This window comes from Natrix helvetica, assembly GCF_964273705.1.
Source record: "Natrix helvetica genome assembly, chromosome: 1".
In the NCBI taxonomy this organism is placed as follows: Eukaryota; Metazoa; Chordata; class Lepidosauria; order Squamata; family Natricidae; genus Natrix; species Natrix helvetica.
Window position 1 is genome coordinate 350853276 of NC_138548.1, and position 21915 is coordinate 350875190.

General features: G+C 44.9%; 1 protein-coding gene across 2 annotated transcripts in view; it reads left to right on the forward strand.

Moving 5' to 3' along the window:
* Window positions 1-590: 590 nt before the first annotated feature.
* The window catches only part of LOC309382606 (carnitine O-acetyltransferase-like), a 73088-nt gene continuing 51763 nt past the window's right edge, over window positions 591-21915 (forward strand). Inside the window, exons 1-3 of one of the 2 annotated variants that reach the window (XM_081934302.1) lie at window positions 591-764; window positions 6337-6558; window positions 13896-14014. In XM_081934302.1, coding sequence (XP_081790428.1) covers window positions 699-764; window positions 6337-6558; window positions 13896-14014 — 407 coding nt within the window. In that variant the 5' untranslated portion in view covers window positions 591-698. Of the gene's footprint in view, window positions 765-1247; window positions 1387-6336; window positions 6559-13895; window positions 14015-21915 lie in introns of those variants that run through there. The other variant, XM_081934303.1, reaches the window with a different exon arrangement.

Genomic DNA, 21915 nt, shown 5'->3' on the forward strand with positions numbered 1-21915 from the left:
GCATGTGCATATTTTTTATTTATTTATTTATATTTTTGTCATGTTTAGGTAGTGTATATTGGAGGTGGCGTCCCTTCCAACTCTGTTATTCTATTCTATTCTGCTCTATTTCTTATCCTATCCTATCCTATCCTTATTGCTATTCTATTCTTACTGCTATCCTACACTATCCTTAATTCTATTCTATGTTATGCTATTCTACGCTATTCTATTCTGTTCTACTCTACTCTATCTCTTATCCTATCCTATCTTATCCTATGATTCCATTCCAATTTCCATTTCCATTTCCATTCTGCATATTGGAAGTGCTGACCCTTTTGAGAGCTGTAATGCAACGAAATTTCATTTTAATCCAATGCCCATTAGTGTACATTTAAAAGGACAATAACTTTATTCTATGTATTATATTCTATGTATATGTATTCATTATTCTGTTTTTCTTCTAATAATAGAGAACCGATCCAGAGGGAAAAGAAACCTCCGATTGCTCTTTCCAGGGAGGATCGGTTTGGCGGGTGGGGGGGAGAGACAGAGCGAGGGAGGGACCTTCCCCTCTCCCCGCTTGCAGTTTCCTCCCCCTTTGCAGGAAGTGACACACGTTCGCAACCGGGTCAGCTGGGATTCCGCTTTGCTCGCAAACCCACCCCTTGTAACTTCGCAAAGCCTGGGTTTTCAGGAGGGCGCATGGGATTCCTGCAATGGGAAGGTGGAGGGCGTTGTGGCGGCCTTGGGGCTGCGGCCAGAGCAACCTCTCGGCGCCTACGGTCAGTAAAAATGAAAGCTCTCCGAAAGCTTTTGGGGTTTGTTTTTTTGCAAAACGCCTTGCTTTTGCAAGCGAGCGCGTGCAAAAGTTAAGGCGGGGTTGTTTTTGCAACAATTGCCACCCGCGCGCGGACGTGCAGAAGGCAACGCTTGCCTATGGAGGCGGAGAAGGCGGGGGGGGGGGGGTAGACCCTGCGATTTGGGGAGGGAGTGGGGAGAGAACCCCCGAAGAGCTTTAAAGGGAAACGGGGAGTCGCGTGCAAACCGTCCTGGAAAGCGATCCCGTGCAAAAGCAGCCGGGATCGCGTGCAAGAAGGCTTTGCGTGCAAGCGCAGCCAGCTACCCCCCCCCCCCCACCGCGTTATGCTTTGCTTAAGCGCGAAATCTCCGAGGATCCAGATGTCTGGCAAGGCTGGCTTTGTCCATTGCGTGGGGTGGGGGAGATAAGTGTTTCCTTCCCCCTTCCCTTCCACGGAGGTGATGGTAGCTCCCGATTGATAAAAATTAAGCGCATTTAATGCCATCGTCCTTCGATTAATGGTATAAGGAGCCTTTGATTTTGGCCGCGCGGTCTGAAGGGCGAAGTTTGATCTCGGTTTTCCGCGGTGGGCATTCTAAATCATGGTAATATTTATAGATCGTTCTCACCCCTAGAATTGTATTGTATAATAATATAAACTATTACAAATAATTGTAATAATGTGTGATAATAATAATTATTACAAATAATTTATAGTTGCATTATAAACAATGCCGTGCCCTGCTTTTGTATTCGATCATGGGTTAATTATCTTTCGGTGAAGCAAATAAAACTCGTTTAAATTCAGGTTTGCTGTATCGCTTTAGAGGAGATCTGGAAGAAAAACACGACTGCGGGGGGGGGGACGGGGAGGGGGGATGAGAAGTCAGATAATCGGCATAAAACTACCATGGATTGGTAAAAGATTGGTTAAGTTTTCCTTACTAGACATAGAGGTGCCTCTTTTTCTGAATTCTTTCAGCATTCACCACCAAATCTTTTTCATTCCAATCTTCCACTTATAACCAAACTGCTAAATAAGCAATGATACCCTCTGGATTTGTGTCTGAGATGTGGACAGAAACAGGAAACCAGGTTTTGGGAGGGAGGTGGGAGGGAGGGAGCTGCTTCTCTGAAGTCTTTGAAATTCTAGTTGTTTCTAGTCGTTGAGACTTGGGAGGTAGGTGTACAACTTTAATAGATGTATCTAAGATACAGTAATTTATCTCCTATGTGTCTTGTAAGAGAGATCTCTGGGCATCCAGGTATAAGCAATTTAAGGATCTTCCCCCACATTAAGAAAGCATGTAATAGTCAAAGTTTTAGTTAAGGATTCTTGAAGTCTGTTTTAACCAGGGTTTATTGAACTTTGTTGAGTCCACATATTATGTTAAGCCCTTAGCCACCCATTAATGAGAAATCCCCTCACTCAACCAGAGGAGCCAAATTCTAGATTAAAAAAAAAGTTTATTGGGGAAATACAGGAACAAAGAAAAGGATGGTTATACAAAAATTCCCAATAAAATCAAAATAACCTGTTTAAATAAACATTTTTTTACCTCCTTGAATTAAGATGTTGGATTCCTAAAAATATTGGAGGTTCACTGACCAGAATATAGTTGGAGAAATGTCCTCCAGAAAGGGCCTCCTTCTGCGTGGAAGTTGATAGGCAGAGACGTCTTTCCTGATTCTTCCTTGGAGTGCTTCTCTGTTACAGAAAGTGGGAAGGTAGATCAGAGCCAACCTCTTTGGGCAGAGTGACTTTCATTTTGTCCAATCAAAGCCAGTCCTCTTTCTCTGATGTCTTAGATCTAGCTAGCAAATCAGAAATTACCTTAACGGTTAGACCCACCTTCATAGCAAGGTGCAACATAAAGACATACCTGTAGTTTAGTGTTTAGCTTGTATTATATCAGTGGAAATCTCATTTGAGGAAACAAAGTCTGAATATAGAATAGAATAGAATAGAATATGGGAATGGAATAGGAGTATGGAGTAGAGTAGAAGAATAAGAATAGAAAATGAGAATGAGATAGGAATAGAGTAGAATTGAATAGAAAATGGGAATGGGATAAGGATAGGAGTAGAATAGAAAAGAGAATGGAAATGGGATAGGAATAGAATAGAAAATAGGAATGGATTAGGAATAGAGTCGAATAGAATATAGGAATATAGTAGAATAGAATAAGAATAGAATAATAATGGAGTTGGAAGGGACCTTGGAGGTCTTCTAATCCAACCCCCTGCTCAAGCAAGAAATCCTATACCATTTGAGACAAATGTTTGTCCAATCTCTTCTTAAAAACCTCCAGTGTTTATTAATACAATAATACAATAATACAATAGTAGAGTTGGAAGGGACCTTGGAGGCCTTCTAGTCCAACCCCCTGCCTAGGCAGGAAACCCTATACCGTTTCAGGCAAATGGCTATCCAACATCTTCTTAAAGACTTCCAGTGTTGGGGCATTCACAACTTCTGGAGGCAAGCTGTTCCACTGATTAATTGTTCTAACTGTCAGGAAGTTTCTCCTCAGTTCTAAGTTGCTTCTCTCCTTGATTAGTTTCCACCCATTGCTTCTTGTTCTACCCTCAGGTGCCTTGGAGAATAGTTTGACTCCCTCTTCTTTGTGGCAACCCCTGAGATATTGGAACACTGCTATCAGGTCTCCCCTAGTCCTTCTTTCTATTAAACTAGACATACCCAGTTCCTGCAACCGTTCCTCATATGTTTTAGTCTCCAGTCCCCTAATCATCTTTGTTGCTCTTCTCTGCACTCTTTCTAGAGTCTCCACATCTTTTCTACATCGTGGCGACCAGAACTGAATGCAGTATTCCAAGTGTGGCCTTGCCAAGGCATTATAAAGTGGTATTAACACTTCACGTGATCTTGATTCTATCCCTCTGTTGATGCACCCTAGAACTGTGTTGGCTTTTTTGGCAGCTGCTGCACACTGCTGGCTCATATTTAAATGGTTGTCCACTAGGACTCCAAGATCCCTCTCACAGTTACTACTACTGAGCAAGGTACCACCTATACTGTACCTGTCCATTCCATTTTTGTTGCCTAAATGTTTGCGCCTATTTGCGTCTCACAGAGCAAAACTAATTCATTAGATGTATGTTGAGCAGTTAAGATAGCGTAGTATCTAATGCCTAAAGAGTTTAAACAGTTACATGTTAAAAAAATTACAAATGTTTCCCTTCCTCTCTGCAGAGGAGCCCATGCTTTATTGTGATTTTTCTTCCATCATTATCCTGCGGTGAAAGTCTAGTTGGGATACTGGTGTTCATGGGGAGGTACCTCCCCAAACACTAGATCAACCTTGATCCCTCTCCATTTCATCGAGATGGCTGCATCGTGGGCCTTCTTTAATGATGCCTCTTTCTCCAGGCCTGTCTCTGAAACGGTAGTTCAGAGCAAGGTAGATGGGGCAGTCGTTTTAATGGAGTGACGCATAGAGAGAGCATCGTCTGCTATTCCTAGAGCAGGCCTCCAGTCATCAGCGGCGAAGGGTACGAGAGTTGTAGACAGAAAATACATGGAGGGAGAGCATAGAGAACAACCTTGGAGGACAGAAGGGTTGAGCTGCTAAGGTCAAGATAAGAAGGGCCTGAACCCAGGCCAAGAATGTGAGCTGAGTAAACATTTCAAAGAAGCCCCTCCCAAGCTCACATGAAGATCAAGTGAGGGAGGTGGAAGCAGGTTGAGACTTGGGAAGGTTCTGTTACTACCGCTACTATTATAACTCTGATTCTGATCTACGGGGCTATAGGAGGTGACCAAGATGGGCCTGAGGGCGGGGTCAAATACATCATTAGTTTAGAGCAGGGGTGTCCAAACTTGGGAACTTTAAGACTTATGGACTTCAACTCCCAGAATTCCCCAGCCAGCCATGCTGGGGAATTCTGGGAGTTGAAGTCCACAAGTCTTAAAGTTCCCAAGTTTGGACACCCCTGGTTTAGAGCCATGATCCCTCTGCAGGAACATGAGCTGTTGCCCCACTGGACATGTGTCCGCACCTTCCACTGGTCAGCTGATTTTGGGGTCGCTGCTGCATCGGGGGGCGGGCTGCATGTGGGGAGGGGGATGCAGCCCCCCTCCCATGGCTGATGTTCCCAGGAGGCTGCAGGGAGGCCTACTAGGCCCAAAATGGGTGTGATGGATGCAGCACACCTGCCCCTGTGCCCCATGTTTGCTTCCAGGAGGCTGCAGAGAGGCCTGCTAGGCCCCAAAACAGGGCATGAAACAGGGTTGCAGGTGAAAGGGTGGCACATTGCATTATGGGTGCATGTGGGCGCATGCACGCTTTCGGCATGCGATGACAAAAAGGTTAGCCATCATTGGTTTAGAGTCTCTAACGCTCTTGTAAGAGACTTTAAGTGCAGGCCCCCTTGAACTCCGTTGACTTTTACCTGATGCCAATTTGCATTGCCCAGATTCTTACATATTGGTAGCATGAAATAAACTTGTAGTACGTTTGAACTCTATCTTGGCTTCTGACTTACAATGGCATTGGTTTCTTAATCTGGCCTACCTGGTAGAGCTGACAAACCTACTTGACACTAGGTTTCCTGCACAGATCGGCACAAGAGAAAGAAGGACTAGGGGAGACATGATAGCAGTGTTCCAATATCTCAGGGGTTGCCACAAAGAAGAGGGAGTCAAACTGTTTTCCAAGGCACCTGAGGATAGAACAAGAAGCAATGGGTGGAAACTAATCAAGGAGAGAAGCAACTTAGAACTGAGGAGAAACTTCCTGACAGTGAGAACAATTAATCAGTGGAACAGAAGTTGCCTCCAGAAGTTGTGAATGCCCCAACACTGGAAGTCTTTAAGAAGATGTTGGATAGCCATTTGTCGGAAACGGTATAGGGTTTCCTGCCTAGGGAGGGGGTTGGACTAGAAGACCTCCAAGGTCCCTTCCAACTCTACTATTGTATTGTATTGATTTGAGGTAGTCTATACAGGTAGTTCTTGACTTACAACCATAACCGAGCCTTTACTTTTGGTCAGAAGTCGTGATGGTCATTAAGCAGATCGCCACGTGACAGTTTTGCAGGTTTTTTTCGTGGCAGTTGTTTAGCAGCGATGTTACAACCTTTTTGTGTGTGTGTGTGTGTGACGATCATTAAAGGAACATCACAGTCTTTAAGCCAATCTATCGTTTGCAATGGGATGTTTTTTGCCAGAAACCAGACATAAACACCAATTTCCAGCAAAAAAAAAAAAAAAAAACCATCGTGAAATGTGGTCACATGACAGCAGGATGCGGCAAACAGGAGTATATGCGGGCCGGTTGCCCACTCTCTGAATTTGGATCATGTGACCATAGGAATGCTGCAGTGGTCATAAATATGAAACATGATTGTAAGTCATTTTTTAAAAACTTTTTAAAAACTTTTAAAACTAAATGGATGGTTGCAAGTCCAGGATTACCTGTAATTGGGTTTTGGGAGTATGGATCGATAGATTATGAGAAGCCAGCTCCAGAGAAGAAAAAGTGTTGATTGACCAAATATGCCAAGTTCTCTCTTGTCTCCTTTTGACTTTCCAGGTATTCCAGTACCGAAATGCCTCTAACCTTGCCCTCCTGCGTCAACCTGTGCCATCGTTGTCTCAAACCATGGCCCAGTACCTGCGCTCCCTGGAGCCCCTGGTGAACCCCAAAGACCTGGAGCAGACGCGGCAGCTGGTGGCAGCTTTTGAGGCCCCAGGTGGAGAAGGCGAGAGGCTCCAGGTGCGGCTGAAATGCAGGGCTGCCCGCATGGAGAACTGGGTAAGGAAGGGGAATCTGGAGGGCAGGGGGTGAAACCATGGATCCCTGGGGGGGGGGGGGTGCAGTGGCTGGAATGCAGTTTTGCAGGCAAACTTTGCCCACAGCCTGAAGTTCGATCCTGACGGAGCTCAAGGTTGACTCAGCCTTCCAATGGTCGGTAAAATGAGGACCCAGATTGTTGGGGAAAACATGCTAGCAGACTGCCCAGAGAGTGCTGTAAAACAGGAGTCCCCGACTCCAGTGGCCTATTTGCAACCGAGCCATGTGAGCAATGCACTGGCACACACACATGTTCAATTAGCGGGCGCTTGAATGTTCGAGCAGTGGGCTGGCACGCATACACATGCAGCTCAATAGTTGAGCTGTGTGTGCATGTGTGCCGTACTGCCGCTCATGTGAGTTGACGCCAGTCCACCACTTGCGCAGTGCACCAGTGCTCACACGTACACGCCAGTCCACCACTTGCGCAGCCTGGTTCTCCTCTCTAGCTAGGTTTCCAAGCCATAAAGGTTGGGGACCCTTGCTTTAAAGCACTATCATCATCTTTTAACGACCCCATAATCCCTTGCAGGGTGGAGTCTGGGCAACTGAACGGAGCTAGCAGAGTACTTACTGGCCAGATGCCCTTCCTGTCACCAATGCAGAGTTTTGTTCAGCAGATATATTCTCTATTGTGCTCAGAGAGAGAAATACCCGCCTCTACTTAGGATCACAGCCTCTGATTGTGAGGCCACCGCATCACTCCGCTATAAAGCACTACGAAGCACTACGAAGTGGTCTATCGGGTGCGTTTCAAGGTTTTGATAATAATCTTTAAAGCGCTCCATGGCTCAGGACCTAGTTACTTGCGGGATTGTATTCTGCCCCATACATCCCTGCGACCAATCCGCTCGCACAGAGAGGGCCTCCTCCAGGTGCCGTCCACAAGACAGTGTCGGGGGGCGTCGCCTAGGAGTAGAGCCTTCTCTGTGGCGGGCCCAGCCCTGTGGAATGACCTCCCTCAGGATATTAGGAATACCTCTGACCTCCGCTCCTTTCGTATTAAGCTTAAGACCCACCTATTCCAAGCAGCTGGCCTGGCTCAACTTTGATCTAACCATATCGCTCCTGACCGGCTTTTACTGGGTATTTTAATTATATTTAATTATCTAGGGGTTTTTAAAGACTGTATTTTAATTGTTTTATTTATCAGCCGACCTCCTCCTTGTGTATGTCTCGGTATATGTCTCTGTTATATGTTTGTTTTGTCCATATTTATTTCATATGTTTCATTGTACGCCGCCCTGAGTCCTTCGGGAGAGGGTGCGGCTAAGAAATAAATATTTATTTATTTATTATTTATTATTTATAAAGATCTAAGTGCTATCTATTGCTATTGCAGTGTTTCTAGGCATTCTTATCCAATTCTTGTTCTTATGGCACTATCGGTAGATTGCAAATTCTGAGTCGTGGAGAGGAACTGCAGGGTGAGGGTGCAACATCAGTTCCCATTTTGCTACCCTGGGAATGGCTCCTTTCTCCCCCTTGGTGCCCACCAGATGTATTGCAACTGCAGCACCCCCCCCCCCCCCCAACCAAAACAATTCTACAACCACATTGTGGCCTTTGGGAACCAGATCTTCCCAAAGATGCTAAATTCTAAATGCTCCCAAAGATGTCTGGAGATTCTCAGTCAGCCGTGTCATAGTTGTCCCAAAGGTGCTTTTTCAAGAGGCAACAGGACTTTTTGGGGAGCGGGATTTTTTTTTCTTCGAAGACGTTTCACTTCTCATCCAACCTTCAGCTTAAATCCTTCCATTCCCCACCATCTAGTCAGAGCTGAAGAAGCTGGATGAGGAGCAAAATGTCTTCGAAGAAAAACCTGAAGGTCCAGTTGCCTCTTGAAAAAAGCACTTTTGGGTTCCCAAAGATGCTAACTCAAGAACAAATTTGCCATTTTACCTTGACAAGGTAAGCTTCCACACCATCTACTAACTTGCCTTTCCTGTTTTTGTGACTCTGAAACCCACAAGTAATTCTGCGTTTGTGTGGGTTGTTTTGTTTTTTGTTCAGCCTTCTCTTAAAAAATAATAATAATGCTTTTGCCTCTCCAGTAATATCACCCTGTCATCAAAAACAGCTTTGTGCCCATCCCAAAGGTGCTTTTTCTAAAAGGCATCTGGAATTTCTTGGGGTTGTTTTTTCCCCCTTTGAAAATGTTTCGCTTCTCATCCAAGAAAGCTGCTTCGGTTCTCTTCTTGAATGAGAAGCAAAACGTTCTCAAACGAAAAAAAAAATCAAGAAAGTCCAGTTGCCTTTTGGAAAATACACCCTTGGGACAACCATGTTCTGGATGATAGAGAATCTCTGTAGACCAGAGGTGTCAAACTGGATTTCTTCAAGGGCTGGATCAGCATTGTAGTTCACCACAGGGTGGGAGGAGTGGGGTATTTTTGTGGCCGGTTTTCGTCCTGGACAAGCTCCTGCAGCACTTTGCAGGACAAAATGAGGTGCGGCGGGGACGATGTGCGGAGCCCCCCTGTGCCCTGTTTTGGCTGGGAAAGTGCTGCAGGAGCCTGCCCAGGTAGAAACGGGCTGCGTGGGGCCCCCTCCCCCATTTTGGCTGGGAGAGTGCTTCAGGAGGCTGTCCAGGCCAAAAACAAGCCACGTGGCCCCTCCCTCCAAAAGCCAACATAGTTCTAGGCTGCATCAACAGAGGGATAGAATCAAGATCACGTGAAGTCTTAATACCACTTTATAATGCCTTGGTAAGGCCACACTTGGAATACTGCATCCAGTTCTGGTCGCCACGATGTAGAAAAGATGTGGAGACTCTAGAAAGAGTGCAGAGAAGAGCAACAAAGATGATTAGGGGACTGGAAACTAAAACATATGAAGAACGGTTGCAGGAACTGGGTATGTTTAGCTTAAGAGAAAGAAGGACTAGGGGAGACATGATAGCAGTCTTCCAATATCTCAGGGGTTGCCACAAAGAAGTGGGAGTCAAACTATTCTCCAAGGCACCTGAGGGTAGAACAAGAAGCAATGGGTGGAAACTAATCAAGGAGAGAAGCAACTTAGAACTGAGGAGAAACTTCCTGACAGTTAGCACAATTAATCAGTGGAACAGCTTGCCTCCAGAAGTTGTGAATTCTCCAACACTGGAAGTCTTTAAGAAGATGTTGGATAGCCATTTGTCTGAAATGGTATAGGGTTTCCTGCCTAAGCAGAGGGTTGGACTAGAAGACCTCCAAGGTCCCTCTCAACTCTGCTATTATATTGTATTTTGGCTGACAAAGTGCTTCAGGAGGCGGTCCAGGCCGAGAACAGGCCGTATGGGCCCGTCCCCCTGTTTTGGCGGGGAAAGTGCTTCAGGAGGCCATCCAGGCCAAAAACAGGCCGCGTGGCCCCCTCCTCCCATTTTGGTGGGCAAAGTGCTTCAAGAGGCTGTCCAGGCCGAAAACTGGCCGTGTAGGGGCCACACGCGCCCTTCCCCACATGCCTCGTTTGAGCAGTCCTTTGCTTTCTAGGCCGGCCTTGAGGGGCCAGATTTAAGTCCCTTGAGTTTGACACCCCTGCTGTAGACATTTAGCTTTGTTGCCCAAGATGCCCTGATTTTTTTTTAAAAAAAGCGTAGTTCTTTATTTCCAAACCAAAATCCTCTCCATGCCAAAATCTTAAGGGTTTGTTCAGCCTTCTTACTAATGGGGAAAGTGGTGAGGGGACTACTGGGCACCACTGCCCCCAAGTTGCTTATTTGATGGTATGGGAACTAAAGAGCTTGCTCTGTACTTACCTTGTCGCAGAAATGAGCCACCCCAAGAGGATGCCAAGTTCGTAATGATCAATATAGGGTCTACTTAGGAGCATTCGCTGGGGGCAAGAGGAGAACAGATAAAATGGATTGTGACAAAGGTTGTTGTGCAAAAGTTACAACTCAGATATTTGCACCCGATGTTGGACCTCAGGTACACAGTGGCAGTGTTTGCACGACGACTCACTACGTGGGATTCACTGCCTAACTTAAGAAATCATTGTAGTTTGCACTAGATTCTATCGGGTCTTCCCACAATACCTGGTGACCTCCAGATGTAGTGGACCAATCTCTGCACATCTGGAGGGCATTAAGCACAGGGGAAGGCTGTCATAACTATATACTACTAAAACCCTCGTGTCTGTTTGATTGTAACCTTCAATTGGGCGAAAGTCTGCATCATAGGGCAACATTTTTCGAATCAACATTTCGAGCCTCAGATAGGCTCACTTATAAAAGCCACCCAAAATCCAGGAACCCATAATTCCCTTGGGATTGAAGTTTGGCAAGTTGTGGCTGCCCCATTGCTACGACACCTGTCCCCATCACCACAGTAAGCTGCAGTCATGGCGTTCGTCATTTTCAGTGCTCCCTGCAGGGTGCATTTGATTTAAATCAAGTTTGATTTAAATGATGATTTAAATCACTAGTAAAAGGGCTTGATTTAAATCATAATTTTTAAAGAGCAACTGTCATCTCTGCCCTGGAGCAGCAGCTCCTCCAACCCGTTGTTGTCTCAACAACAGTCTCAATATTGCAGAATAAGCAGAATATGCCATATAACTAAGCTTCATTTCATGCTGAATAAGCTAAATTATTAATATATCTTAAATAGAAAACTTGTCTTTATTTTTTTTATTCCAAAAGCATTTTATTGAAATAAATTTGATAATTAAAAAAATAATTCCGATGTAAATAAAAAATCTGATTTTTTTTTTATTTTTTAAAAATCTGATTTTTATCCACCCTGGTTCCCTGCCAGCTTCCCACAAGGAAAGCCAATGGGGAAGCCAGCGGGAAGTCCAAAGTTTATTTATTTGTTATATTTATATGCCACCGTCTCACTGTGGAATGCAGATCTGTGGGTGGCTTACGACATGAGCAATATAAAGCAATTAAAACATTAGAAAAATGTTGACCGTTAAAAGCTGTTCCTACTTTTACTGCTTTTTTGCCTAGCTGTGGTCATTTTGTTCCTCTGTTTATATAAGGAAATACCTCTGAAATAATGACCCAGTGGGTCACGGGTTGTCTAGTTTGAATGAGACAATTGAACCGCTAACACTTCCAAGTGTGCAAACAAGCAAACATGACACTAGACTTTTATCTTCAGTGCTCACCACACAGTGTTCTTGTTGTTTTAATGACCCTTTGCGTCAGCGGGGAGCTGATAATTAACAATTTGGAGGAAAAATATGAAACGTTTTTTCTTGTTTTGGTCCACCGGACCTGGACTTTCCTTTCAGGGAGAAAGTAGAATGTTCAATCCATGCCTGACCAACTTTATTAATTATCCCAGCTGGATGTGGCACTGATGCAAAAATTCAGCTGATGCAATTTATATAACTTCTTTTTGTTGCTGTCTAAAATTTTATTTTTTAACCCTAAAAACATGGCATGTTCCCTTCCCCCCCCCCCCCCTGGAAATTACAAATATAAATTCCTTGATGCAGAACCATACGCTCTGCAAAAACGGTTTTATGCATTGCTTGAACAGTTTTCACATATTTTAAGTTTTCTTGTTGCTCTGGACATTTGTGGCTTTATTTATCTACTAACAGCATTTATTAGCTGCCCCCATGTGGCCAATTCAGAGTAGTGTACATCAGCAAACAGATACAGAATATCTCAATAATTAAAAGCAACTGAAAACTCATTAACAAAACAATAAACAAGTACCGAATGAGATGAGTTACTTTATTTACTCTGAAATAACGTTTTTTTAAGAGCCATCCTGAGCACAAGGAATTATTCCTTAATTATGGGGCTGTCAGCATGAAAGCCCACCTCTGATCTTATTACGGAAAAAGTATTGATATTAGAAATGATTTTTTTTCTTCATTACAACCAAAAGGCAAAATCCCATTGGGTAAGTCAGTCCCTAATATATCCATGTGCATAATATACTGGTCTGTTAAAACAACAACAACATGTTTGCATCATTGTAAATGGAATAGGAATAATTCCAACTGTGTAAATAGCAATAATGAATTTCCCTGGGTCTATTGATCTATTTAAGTTTACAGAAATACTTATAAGCATAAACTGTCCAATTCCAGAGGCTCTAGGTTTGTGATGGCGAACCTATGGCACGGGTGCCACAGGTGGCGTGCGGAGCCCTCTCTGCGGGCATGCGACCTGTTGTTCAGATCAGTTCCACTGCGTAGGCGCGCCTGCCTCCCTCCGGCCAGCTGATTTTCATGTCTGCTGCGCATGAGGGAGACACACTTGTAAGTGTGAGAGGGGGGCGCACAAGTATGTGCGGAGGGTGGGGAGAAGCGTGGGGGAGCGCCCAGCCCCATTTTTGGTTTCAGGAGGCGTCAGGGAGGTCTTCTAGGCCCAAAACAAGGCATGGAGGGGTGTGGTGTGTGCCCCCCCCAACCCGGAGCATTTTTGATCCCAGGAGGTTGCAGGCTGGAATTGTGACTGAAATTTTTCCCACAAGTAGCACATTCGAAGGGTTTCTCTCCTGTGTGAGTCCTCTGGTGCTTCACCAGGCTGTAATTCTCACTGAAACAAGGCATGGGGGGAGGGTGTCACGCACGCATATGTGGGGGCATGTCATACCTGCATTGCATTATGGGTGTGGGCACGCTTTCGGGATGCAAGGACAAAAAGGTTAGCCATCACTGCTCTAGGTTTTTTGTAGCTTCACATATTTTTTTACTTAATAGAAGCGAAGTACGACTGTAATTGACCCCAAAATTTCTGTCGTTAAGCAAGAAGCGAATTTGGTCACTAAGTGAATTTTGCCCCATTTTACAACCTTTCTTGTGATTAAGTGTATCACTGCAGCTTAGTTGGGAACACGGCTGTTAAGTGAACCTGGTTTCCTCAGTGACTTTGTCAGAAGATCACAAAAGGGGACCCTAGGACACTGCAACCCATCATAAATAGGAGTCAGTTGCCAAGCGCCTGGATTTTGATCATGTGACCATGGGGACGTTGCAACAATCATAAGTGAGAAATAGTCATGTATCATTTTTTTTCATTGCCACTATAACTTCGAATGGACACTAAATGAATTGTGAATCAACCACACACATGTCTTTTTGTCTAATGGCAACAGGGTAGAAATCAGGATCAGGGTAGGGATGTATATCAGAGGTGAGGCAGGGAGCAGATTTCAAACTTAGTTGCATGTTGCATCCCTACCCTGATGCAAATTTTATAATCCGGGTTTGTGTGATGACGTCATGAGAGATGTACCTTCACTGTGGCTTCTAACAGTTGCCTATGCACCCCGTAGATCTTCTTCCTTCCCCACACATTCTGATGACACTGAGTGACGACGCTTATTCTAACCTTACCTAATTCATCCTAGATCAGAGATTGGTGGATTCAGACAGCTTACTTGGAGAATCACCTTCCCCTGGTAGTTCACTCAAGCCCAGCTGTTGTCCTGCCCAAGCAGGATTTCAATGACTGGAGAGGACAATTGAGGTGAGACATCTGGTGTGGGATTTTTTTAAAAATGGCTTGGGTCAAGAAGTGTCACGGCTGTTGAAGGAAGAATCAAGCCTTTGGGAAGAAAAGGGAATGGTGGAGACAGTGATTGAATTGATACGTGGGATTCAACTATAGTTTAACCCAGGGGTGTCAAACTCGATTTCATTGTGGGTCTCATCAGGGTTGAGTTTGATCTTGGGGGCCGGGGTGGTCGTGGCCAGCTTGTCATCACTCGGGTCAGGGGCATCTGTGGGGCCCAAGCACTCTGCCAGTGAAAACAGGCTTCCAAGCTCCATTTTCAACTGTAATGGCCTCCTTCCGCCCTCTTCCAGTGAAAACTGAGCTCCGTTTTTGCTCGTAGAGGGCGATAGGAGGCTGTCGTGGCTGAAAACGGAGCTTGGGAGGGCCTGAATACCGTGTTTGCTGGCTGAGGCACCACGGACCGCTACTTGGCTGTTTCTAGGGCGGTCCTGCGGGCCATCTCTAAGTACCACATGGGCTGGATCCGGTCCCTGGGCCTTGAGTTTGACACCCCTGTTTTAACCAATGTCCCAAAGGTGCGTTTTTAAAGAGGCAACTGGACTTCCTTGTAACTGGTCATTTGCATTCTTTTTAGAGAGTCGTTAAGGCCACCTGGAGGTTTATCTGTGTTGTCAGGGTCACCTGAGTGGTGCAAATGGGTGTGGAGCCTTCTTGGATCTGTTGAAAAAATTGTGTTGTAGACTGGAGATAGATGATCCTCTGTCCAAAATGTGGGTTTTACTGTCTTCAAAAAAAAACCACCTCCATGTAGCCTCAATGACTCTCTAAAAGAATGCAAATGACCAGCTGTCTGCTAGGAGTATAAATCCTTCCATTCCCCACCATCCAGTCAGAGCTGAAGAAGCTTCTTGAATGAGAAGTGAAACATCTTCAAAGAAAAAGAAAGAAAGTTTAGTTGCATCTTGAAAAAAAGACACCTTTGGGACAACTATTTGTTATCCTATTTGGATGACTGAGCATCTCCATAGATGTTTAACCAATGGTTTCACCAGTGTTTTGGGAATAAACCGTAATTTCCTAGATTCGTTTAACATGCTGAACATGTTTTACATATCCTTGTGCCTGGGCCTTCAGAATATAAACACACAAAATATAAAAATAAACAAAATATGGGGCATTTTGGAATGCATTGACCCATTTTTAAGATCTTCAGGATTGCCTTATTTCATGGTAGGGGCTCTGTTGTGTAACATGACTTGGATGTGGTTTAGCAAATTGGGTGAGCTAGCCAATTAGGTATCCAAACTATGGTTGATGGTTTAGCACGTGGCAAAAAGTTGGCCACTTGTGGCTCCCATCAGCATGTCAACATCTCAAGTTAAGGTGGTGATTGTTTTTTTTTTTTTAATTGAGCTGGTTTTAAGAATACAAATGGGAGATGCCTGCTTTACCCCATCCTTAAAATGAAAAGTAATCAAAGAATAGCTTGAGAAAAATGTCCATAAGTCTCCCAGGAACATCAAAGCATCTGTAGAGTGGAATGGGACAACTTGTCACAGCCAACTGAATAGAGTAGAGTAGAGTAGAGTAGAGAAGAGAAGAGAAGAGAAGAGAAGAGAAGAGAAGAGAAGAGTGGAATAGGAGTAGAACACATCAGAATAGAATCATAGGGTAGGATCGGATAAGAAGAGAAGAGAAGAAAAAAAGGAAGAGAGAAGAGAAGGGAACGGAATGGAATAGCATAGTAGCGTTGGGAGGAACCTTGTAGGTCATCTAGTCCAACCCAAGCAGGAGACCCTACAGTGCCTACACCATTTCTGACAAATGGCAGTCCTATCTCTTCTTGAAAGCTTCCAGTGACGAAGCTCCCACAACTTCTGAAGGCAACTTCTGTTCCATTGCTTGATTGTTCTCACCGTCGGTAAACTCACTATGGGACAACTTGCCAAGGCCAAGTGACAGTGGGACAACTCGCTGTAGGACAATGTAACAATTCTACTTAATTATTTAAAATAAATATATGTATTTTAATTTTTGTCATTCACATTTTATTCTGTCCCTTCTTTTGCATCCTTTCTTTCATCATTCTACTCCGCCATTTCTTTAATACTAGTGGGACTCTAGTCCTGCACTAGTGGGACTCTAGTCCTGCACTCTAGTTGGTTGCAGTGAGTTGATTGTGGCAAGTTGTCTTGTGGCGACTTGTCATAGCCCCCTATAAAGGCTCTCGGAGGTCCTCAAAGGATGAGGTTGAAGCCCCAACCCCTAAGACTGAGGTCCTCATTATTAATGCAACGCACTAATCCAGACTGGAGGCTGAACCGGCACTGGCAAATCACCAGCAGGAATTGCAACAGAGACAATAGGTCTGTAGTGCGCGCTGAACACAAATTGCTTTGAAGCTGGGAGCATTGTTTGAAGAGCTCTTTATCCAAAGACACATCGAGCTGAGTCTGGCGTAAAATGAAGTGTAATTAAAACTTGCGTGGGTGGCCAGTCAAACAGAGATCACTTCAGAGAAGTACACACCTCTGGCTGGCAGCTGCTGGAAAGGGGTGGGGCTTAATGAGTATCCTTAACCAGATTGTTTGAGAGGAACAAGTGTGGGGGTATAGCTCAGCGGTAGAGCATTTGACTGCAGATCAAGAGGTCCCTGGTTCAAGTCCGGGTGCCCCCTTATTTTTTGTGGGAGGGGGGAAGAGGAACGCTTAACAACTTCTAGGTCAGCAGCCCTCAACCTTTTGGGCACTATCCCAAAGGTGCTTTTTCAGGAGGCAACTGGACTTTTCTGGTTTTTTTCTTTGAAGACGTTTCGCTTCTCATCCAAGAAGCTTCGTCGGCTTTATACTCCTTGCAGACAGCTGGTCATTTGAATCTTTTTAGAGCAGGGGTGTCAAACTCAATTTCATTGAGGGCTGCATCAGGGTTGTGTTTGACCTTGGGGGTGTGTATGTGTGTGTGGCCAGCTCGACGTCACTCATGTCGGGGGCACCTGTGCTCTGCTGGCAAAAATTTGTTTCCAAGCTCCGTTTTGGCTGCAACGACCTCCTGCGATCCTCTGCCAGCAAAGACAGAGCCCAGGAGGGCCACATGCAGCCTTCCCAAGCTCCATTTTTGCTGGCAGTGGCACTGAAATCCTTTGCTGTTTCCAGGGTGGCTTCACCAGCCAGATCGAAGCATCCCGTGGGCTGAATCTGGCCCCCGGGCTTTGAGTTTGACACCCCTGTTTTAGAGGGTCATTGAAACACCTTTGGGACAACCATCACCTGGATGACTTAAGAATCTCTACAGACTTTTAGCTATACGATTTGGGATGAACCCCCTTTGAGTGGTGTGGGAGTAGGAATGGATTTCCAGAGAACAAAACTACATACTACAGGAACCATTTGCACCACTCTGGTGACCCTGAGGACACAGATCAACCTCCAGGTGGGCTCAACGACTCTCTAAAAGGATGCAAATGACCAGCTTGTCTGCAAGGAATATAAATCCTTCCATTCCCCACTATCCTGTCGGAGCTGAAGACGCTTCTTGGATGAGAAGCAAAATGAGAAAAAACAATAAAGTCCAGTTGTCTCCTGAAAAAAAAAGTGCCTTTGGGGCAACCATGATCTGGAGGATTGAGAATCTCTAGGCCTTTTGAGCACTGGGGACTAGTTCCATAGACAGAGGTTTTTCCATGGATCGGAGGGGGCGTGCTGCCTGCGTCTCATGGATGGGGCTTTGCTTGTTTGTGTGGCCCTGCGTCTGGTGTGTCACGGCCTGGTGCCAGTCCTCAAACCAGGCGGTTGGGGACTTCTGTTTTATGCCACCAAAATGAGTGGAAAATAAATATTGAGACAGTTCCCCAAGAAGACTTAAGGTCTTAATTTGTCATTCTTAGTTATTGGGGGTAGACATTAGTTGCTTCTCAAGCAAGAGATATCATTCTCGGCTACACCCCTTTCTTGGGAAAGAAGGACTCTATTTCTAATTTAAACTATTTGGATGTAAGGGTTGGTAGTTGGTAAAACCTGGAGAACTTTAAACAGCAGGGAATATGTTGCGAAATTTATTTTCCTCTATCTACACGGAGAAACAAGAGTGGCCTGTTTATTTTTAAAAGAAAGAGGCCTATCGTTTATTACAGGCAGTCCTCGACTTACAACCACAGTTGAGGACAACCATTCCGTGGCTAAGCAAGAGGGCTGTTAAGTGAGCTTGGTCCCCCTTTTATGACCTTTCTTGCCACAGTTCTTAAGTGAATCACCACAGTTGTTAAGGTAGCAATATGGTGGTTAAGTGAATCTGGCTTCCTCCTTCATTTTGCTTTGCCAGAAGATCGCAAAAGGGGGACCACATGACACCGTCATAAGTACATGCCAGTTGCCAAGCGTACAGATTTTGATCATGTGACCTCAGGGATGCTGCAATGGCCGCAAGTGTGAAAAACGGTCATAAGTCCCTTTTTTCAGTGCCATTATAACTTTGTCTGGTCACTAAGTGAATATGTAAGCCGGGGGCTACCTGTACTAGGTGAGGTCGGGTAGGGAGTCTTATATTTTTTAACTGGCCTGGGTATCCCACCAGAATTCACTTTGACTTCTCCAAGGGAGAAAGGAAATTGGTGCTAAACTAAAAGAGACAGCCGGAAATCCTTCCTACTCAGGGTGAGATACTCAATTTTCCCCAATTCTAAACTAAGGAGATGAAGAGATGACCTGTCTTCTCAATGTTGAGGCAATTTGGACTGCTTGTGTCAAGAGTGCGCACAGTATGACTACTATTTTGAGACAACCCAGGAGCACTATACAGTACACAGAAGTTTTGTCTTTTAAACAGTGGTTTATATACAAGACTTATTTATACATACATACACGTGTTAGGCAAATATCAAGCAAGCAATCTTCAACTCTACACGGGGAACCACAATGGAGATAGAACATGAGGAGAGAGAAAGACGCCCTCACATGGCCTCCCTTATATATACAGCTTCTTAAAGTGACAGTAACCCTGCTGACTCATCCTCATGTCATCATCTCGGTTTACAGCCTTACAGCAGCTGGTAAGCTACTAAATCGTCATTACCCTGACAGCTTGCTTCTTTTCAGTCCTACCTCCAGAGCAGCAGGTGACCTGGGAAATGTTTTAAATTTTTCCCCAGGACCCTACATTTCAGACAAATGGTTAGCCAACATCTTCTTTAAAACTTCCAGTATTGGAGTGTTCACAACTTCCGGAGGCAAGCTGTTCCACTGATTAATTGTTCTCACTGTCAGGAAATTTCTCCTTAGTTCTAAGTTGTTTCTCTCCTTGATTAGTTTCCACCCATTGCTTCGTGTCAGGTGCCTTGGAGAATAGCGTGACTCTCTCTTCTGTGTGGCATCCCCTGAGATATTGGAACCCTGCTATCATGTCTCCCCCAGTCCTTCTTTCTCTTAAGCTAGACTTACCCAGTTCCTGCAACTGTTCTTCATATGTTTTAGCTTCCAGTCCCCTAATCTTCTTTGTTGCTCTTCTCAGCACTCTTTCTAGAGTCTCCACATCTTTTCTACATCGTGGCGACCAAAACTGAATGCAGTATTCCAAGTGTGGCCTCACCAAAGCATTATAAATTGGTATGAACACTTCACGTGATCTTGATTCGATCCCTCTTGTTTATGCAGCCTAGAACTGTGTTGGCTTTTTTGGCAGCTGCTGCACACTGCTGGCTCATATTTAAATTGTTGCCCACCACATTTAAACCATTGTTCACTGTATGGCTTCAGTTAGGTCAGCTTCAGGGTTGACATGCCATTCTCCAGACACTGATGAATGCCCTATCTTGATGGGGCATTCTCTATTGAGGATCTTGGTTGCAGGTGTAATTCAGCAAACACCAGCCAGGCCTTTCAGTTTATATCTGAAGAAGGACAATGTTGGCAGAAGTGATGCTCACCATCCTTACCTTCCCGCAGAGAGGGCATCCATGGAAAGTTAGGACCTTTTTTTTTAAGATTAGAAGATGTTGCTATTCAGACTGTCTCCCAAAAGATTTTTCTGCTCCAGGAAAATTGTTGCAGAATTATAGGTGTAACATTTGAAAACAATTACTCATAAATTTAGGGAAGAGAAACATCCAGTAAAACTAGTACTCAAAATTAAACCTCAGGTGAGCCTTACCTATATGCAGGGGGTATAGCTCAGCGGTAGAGCATTTGACTGCAGATCAAGAGGTCCCTGGTTCAAGTCCGGGTGCCCCCTTATTTTTTAGCAACTTCTAGGTCAGCGGCCCTCAACCTTTTGGACACTATCCCAAAGGTGCTTTTTCAGGAGGCAACTGGACTTTTCTGCTTTTTTTTCTTTGAAGATGTTTCGCCTCTCATCCAAGAAGCTTCGTCGGCTTTATACTCCTTGCAGACAGCTGGTCATTTGAATCTTTTTAGAGCAGGGTGTCAAACTCAATTTCATTGAGGGCTGCATCAGGGTTGTGTTTGACCTGGGGGGGGGTGTCGCCAGCTCGACGTCATTCATGTCGGGGGCACCTGTGCTCTGCTGGCAAAAATGTGTTTCCGAGCTCCGTTTTGGCTGCAACGACCTCCTGCGATCTTCTGCCAGCAAAGACAGAGCCCAGGAGGGCCACATGCAGCCTTCCCAAGCTCCATTTTTGCTGGCAGTGGCACTGAAATCCTTTGCTGTTTCCAGGGTGGCTTCACCGGCCAGATCGAAGCATCCCGTGGGCTGAATCTGGCCCCCGGGCTTTGAGTTTGACACCCCTGTTTTAGAGGGTCATTGAAACACCTTTGGGACAACCATCACCTGGATGACTTAAGAATCTCTACAGACTTTTAGCTATACGATTTGGGATGAACCCCCTTTGAGTGGTGTGGGAGTAGGAATGGATTTCCAGAGAACAAAACTACATACTACAGGAACCATTTGCACCACTCTGGTGACCCTGAGGACACAGATCAACCTCCAGGTGGGCTCAACGACTCTCTAAAACACGGGTGTCCAAACTTGACAACTTTAAGACTTGTGGACTTCAACTCCCAGAATTCTCCAGCCAGCAGAGCTGGCTGGGGAATTCTGGGAGTTAAAGTCCACAAGTCTTAAAGTTGCCAAGTTTGGACACCCCTGCTCTAAAAGGATGCAAATGACCAGCTGGTCTGCAAGGAATATAAATCCTTCCATTCCCCACTATCCTGTCAGAGCTGAAGACGCTTCTTGGATGAGAAGCAAAATGAGAAAAAACAATAAAGTCCAGTTGTCTCCTGAAAAAAAAAGTGCCTTTGGGGCAACCATGATCTGGAGGATTGAGAATCTCTAGGCCTTTTGAGCACTGGGGACCAGTTCCATAGACAGAGGTTTTTCCATGGATCGGAGTGGGTGTGCTGCCTGCGTCTCATGGATGGGGCTTTGCTTGTTTGTGTGGCCCTGCGTCTGGTGTGTCACGGCCTGGTGCCAGTCCTCGAACCAGGCGGTTGGGGACTTCTGTTTTATGCCACCAAAATGAGTGGAAAATAAATATTGAGACAGTTCCCCAAGAAGACTTAAGGTCTTAATTTGTCATTCTTAGTTATTGGGGGTAGACATTAGTTGCTTCTCAAGCAAGAGATATCATTCTCGGCTACACCCCTTTCTTGGGAAAGAAGGACTCTATTTCTAATTTAAACTATTTGGATGTAAGGGTTGGTAGTTGGTAAAACCTGGAGGACTTTAAGCAGCAGGGAATATGTTGTGAAATTTATTTTCCTCTATCTACACGGAGAAACAAGAGCGGCCTGTTTATTTTTAAAAGAAAGAGGCCTATCGTTTATTACAGGCAGTCCTCGACTTACAACCACAGTTGAGGACAACAATTCCGTGGCTAAGCAAGAGGGCTGTTAAGTGAGCTTTGTCCCCCTTTTATGGCCTTTCTTGCCACGGTTCTTAAGTGAATCACCACAGTTGTT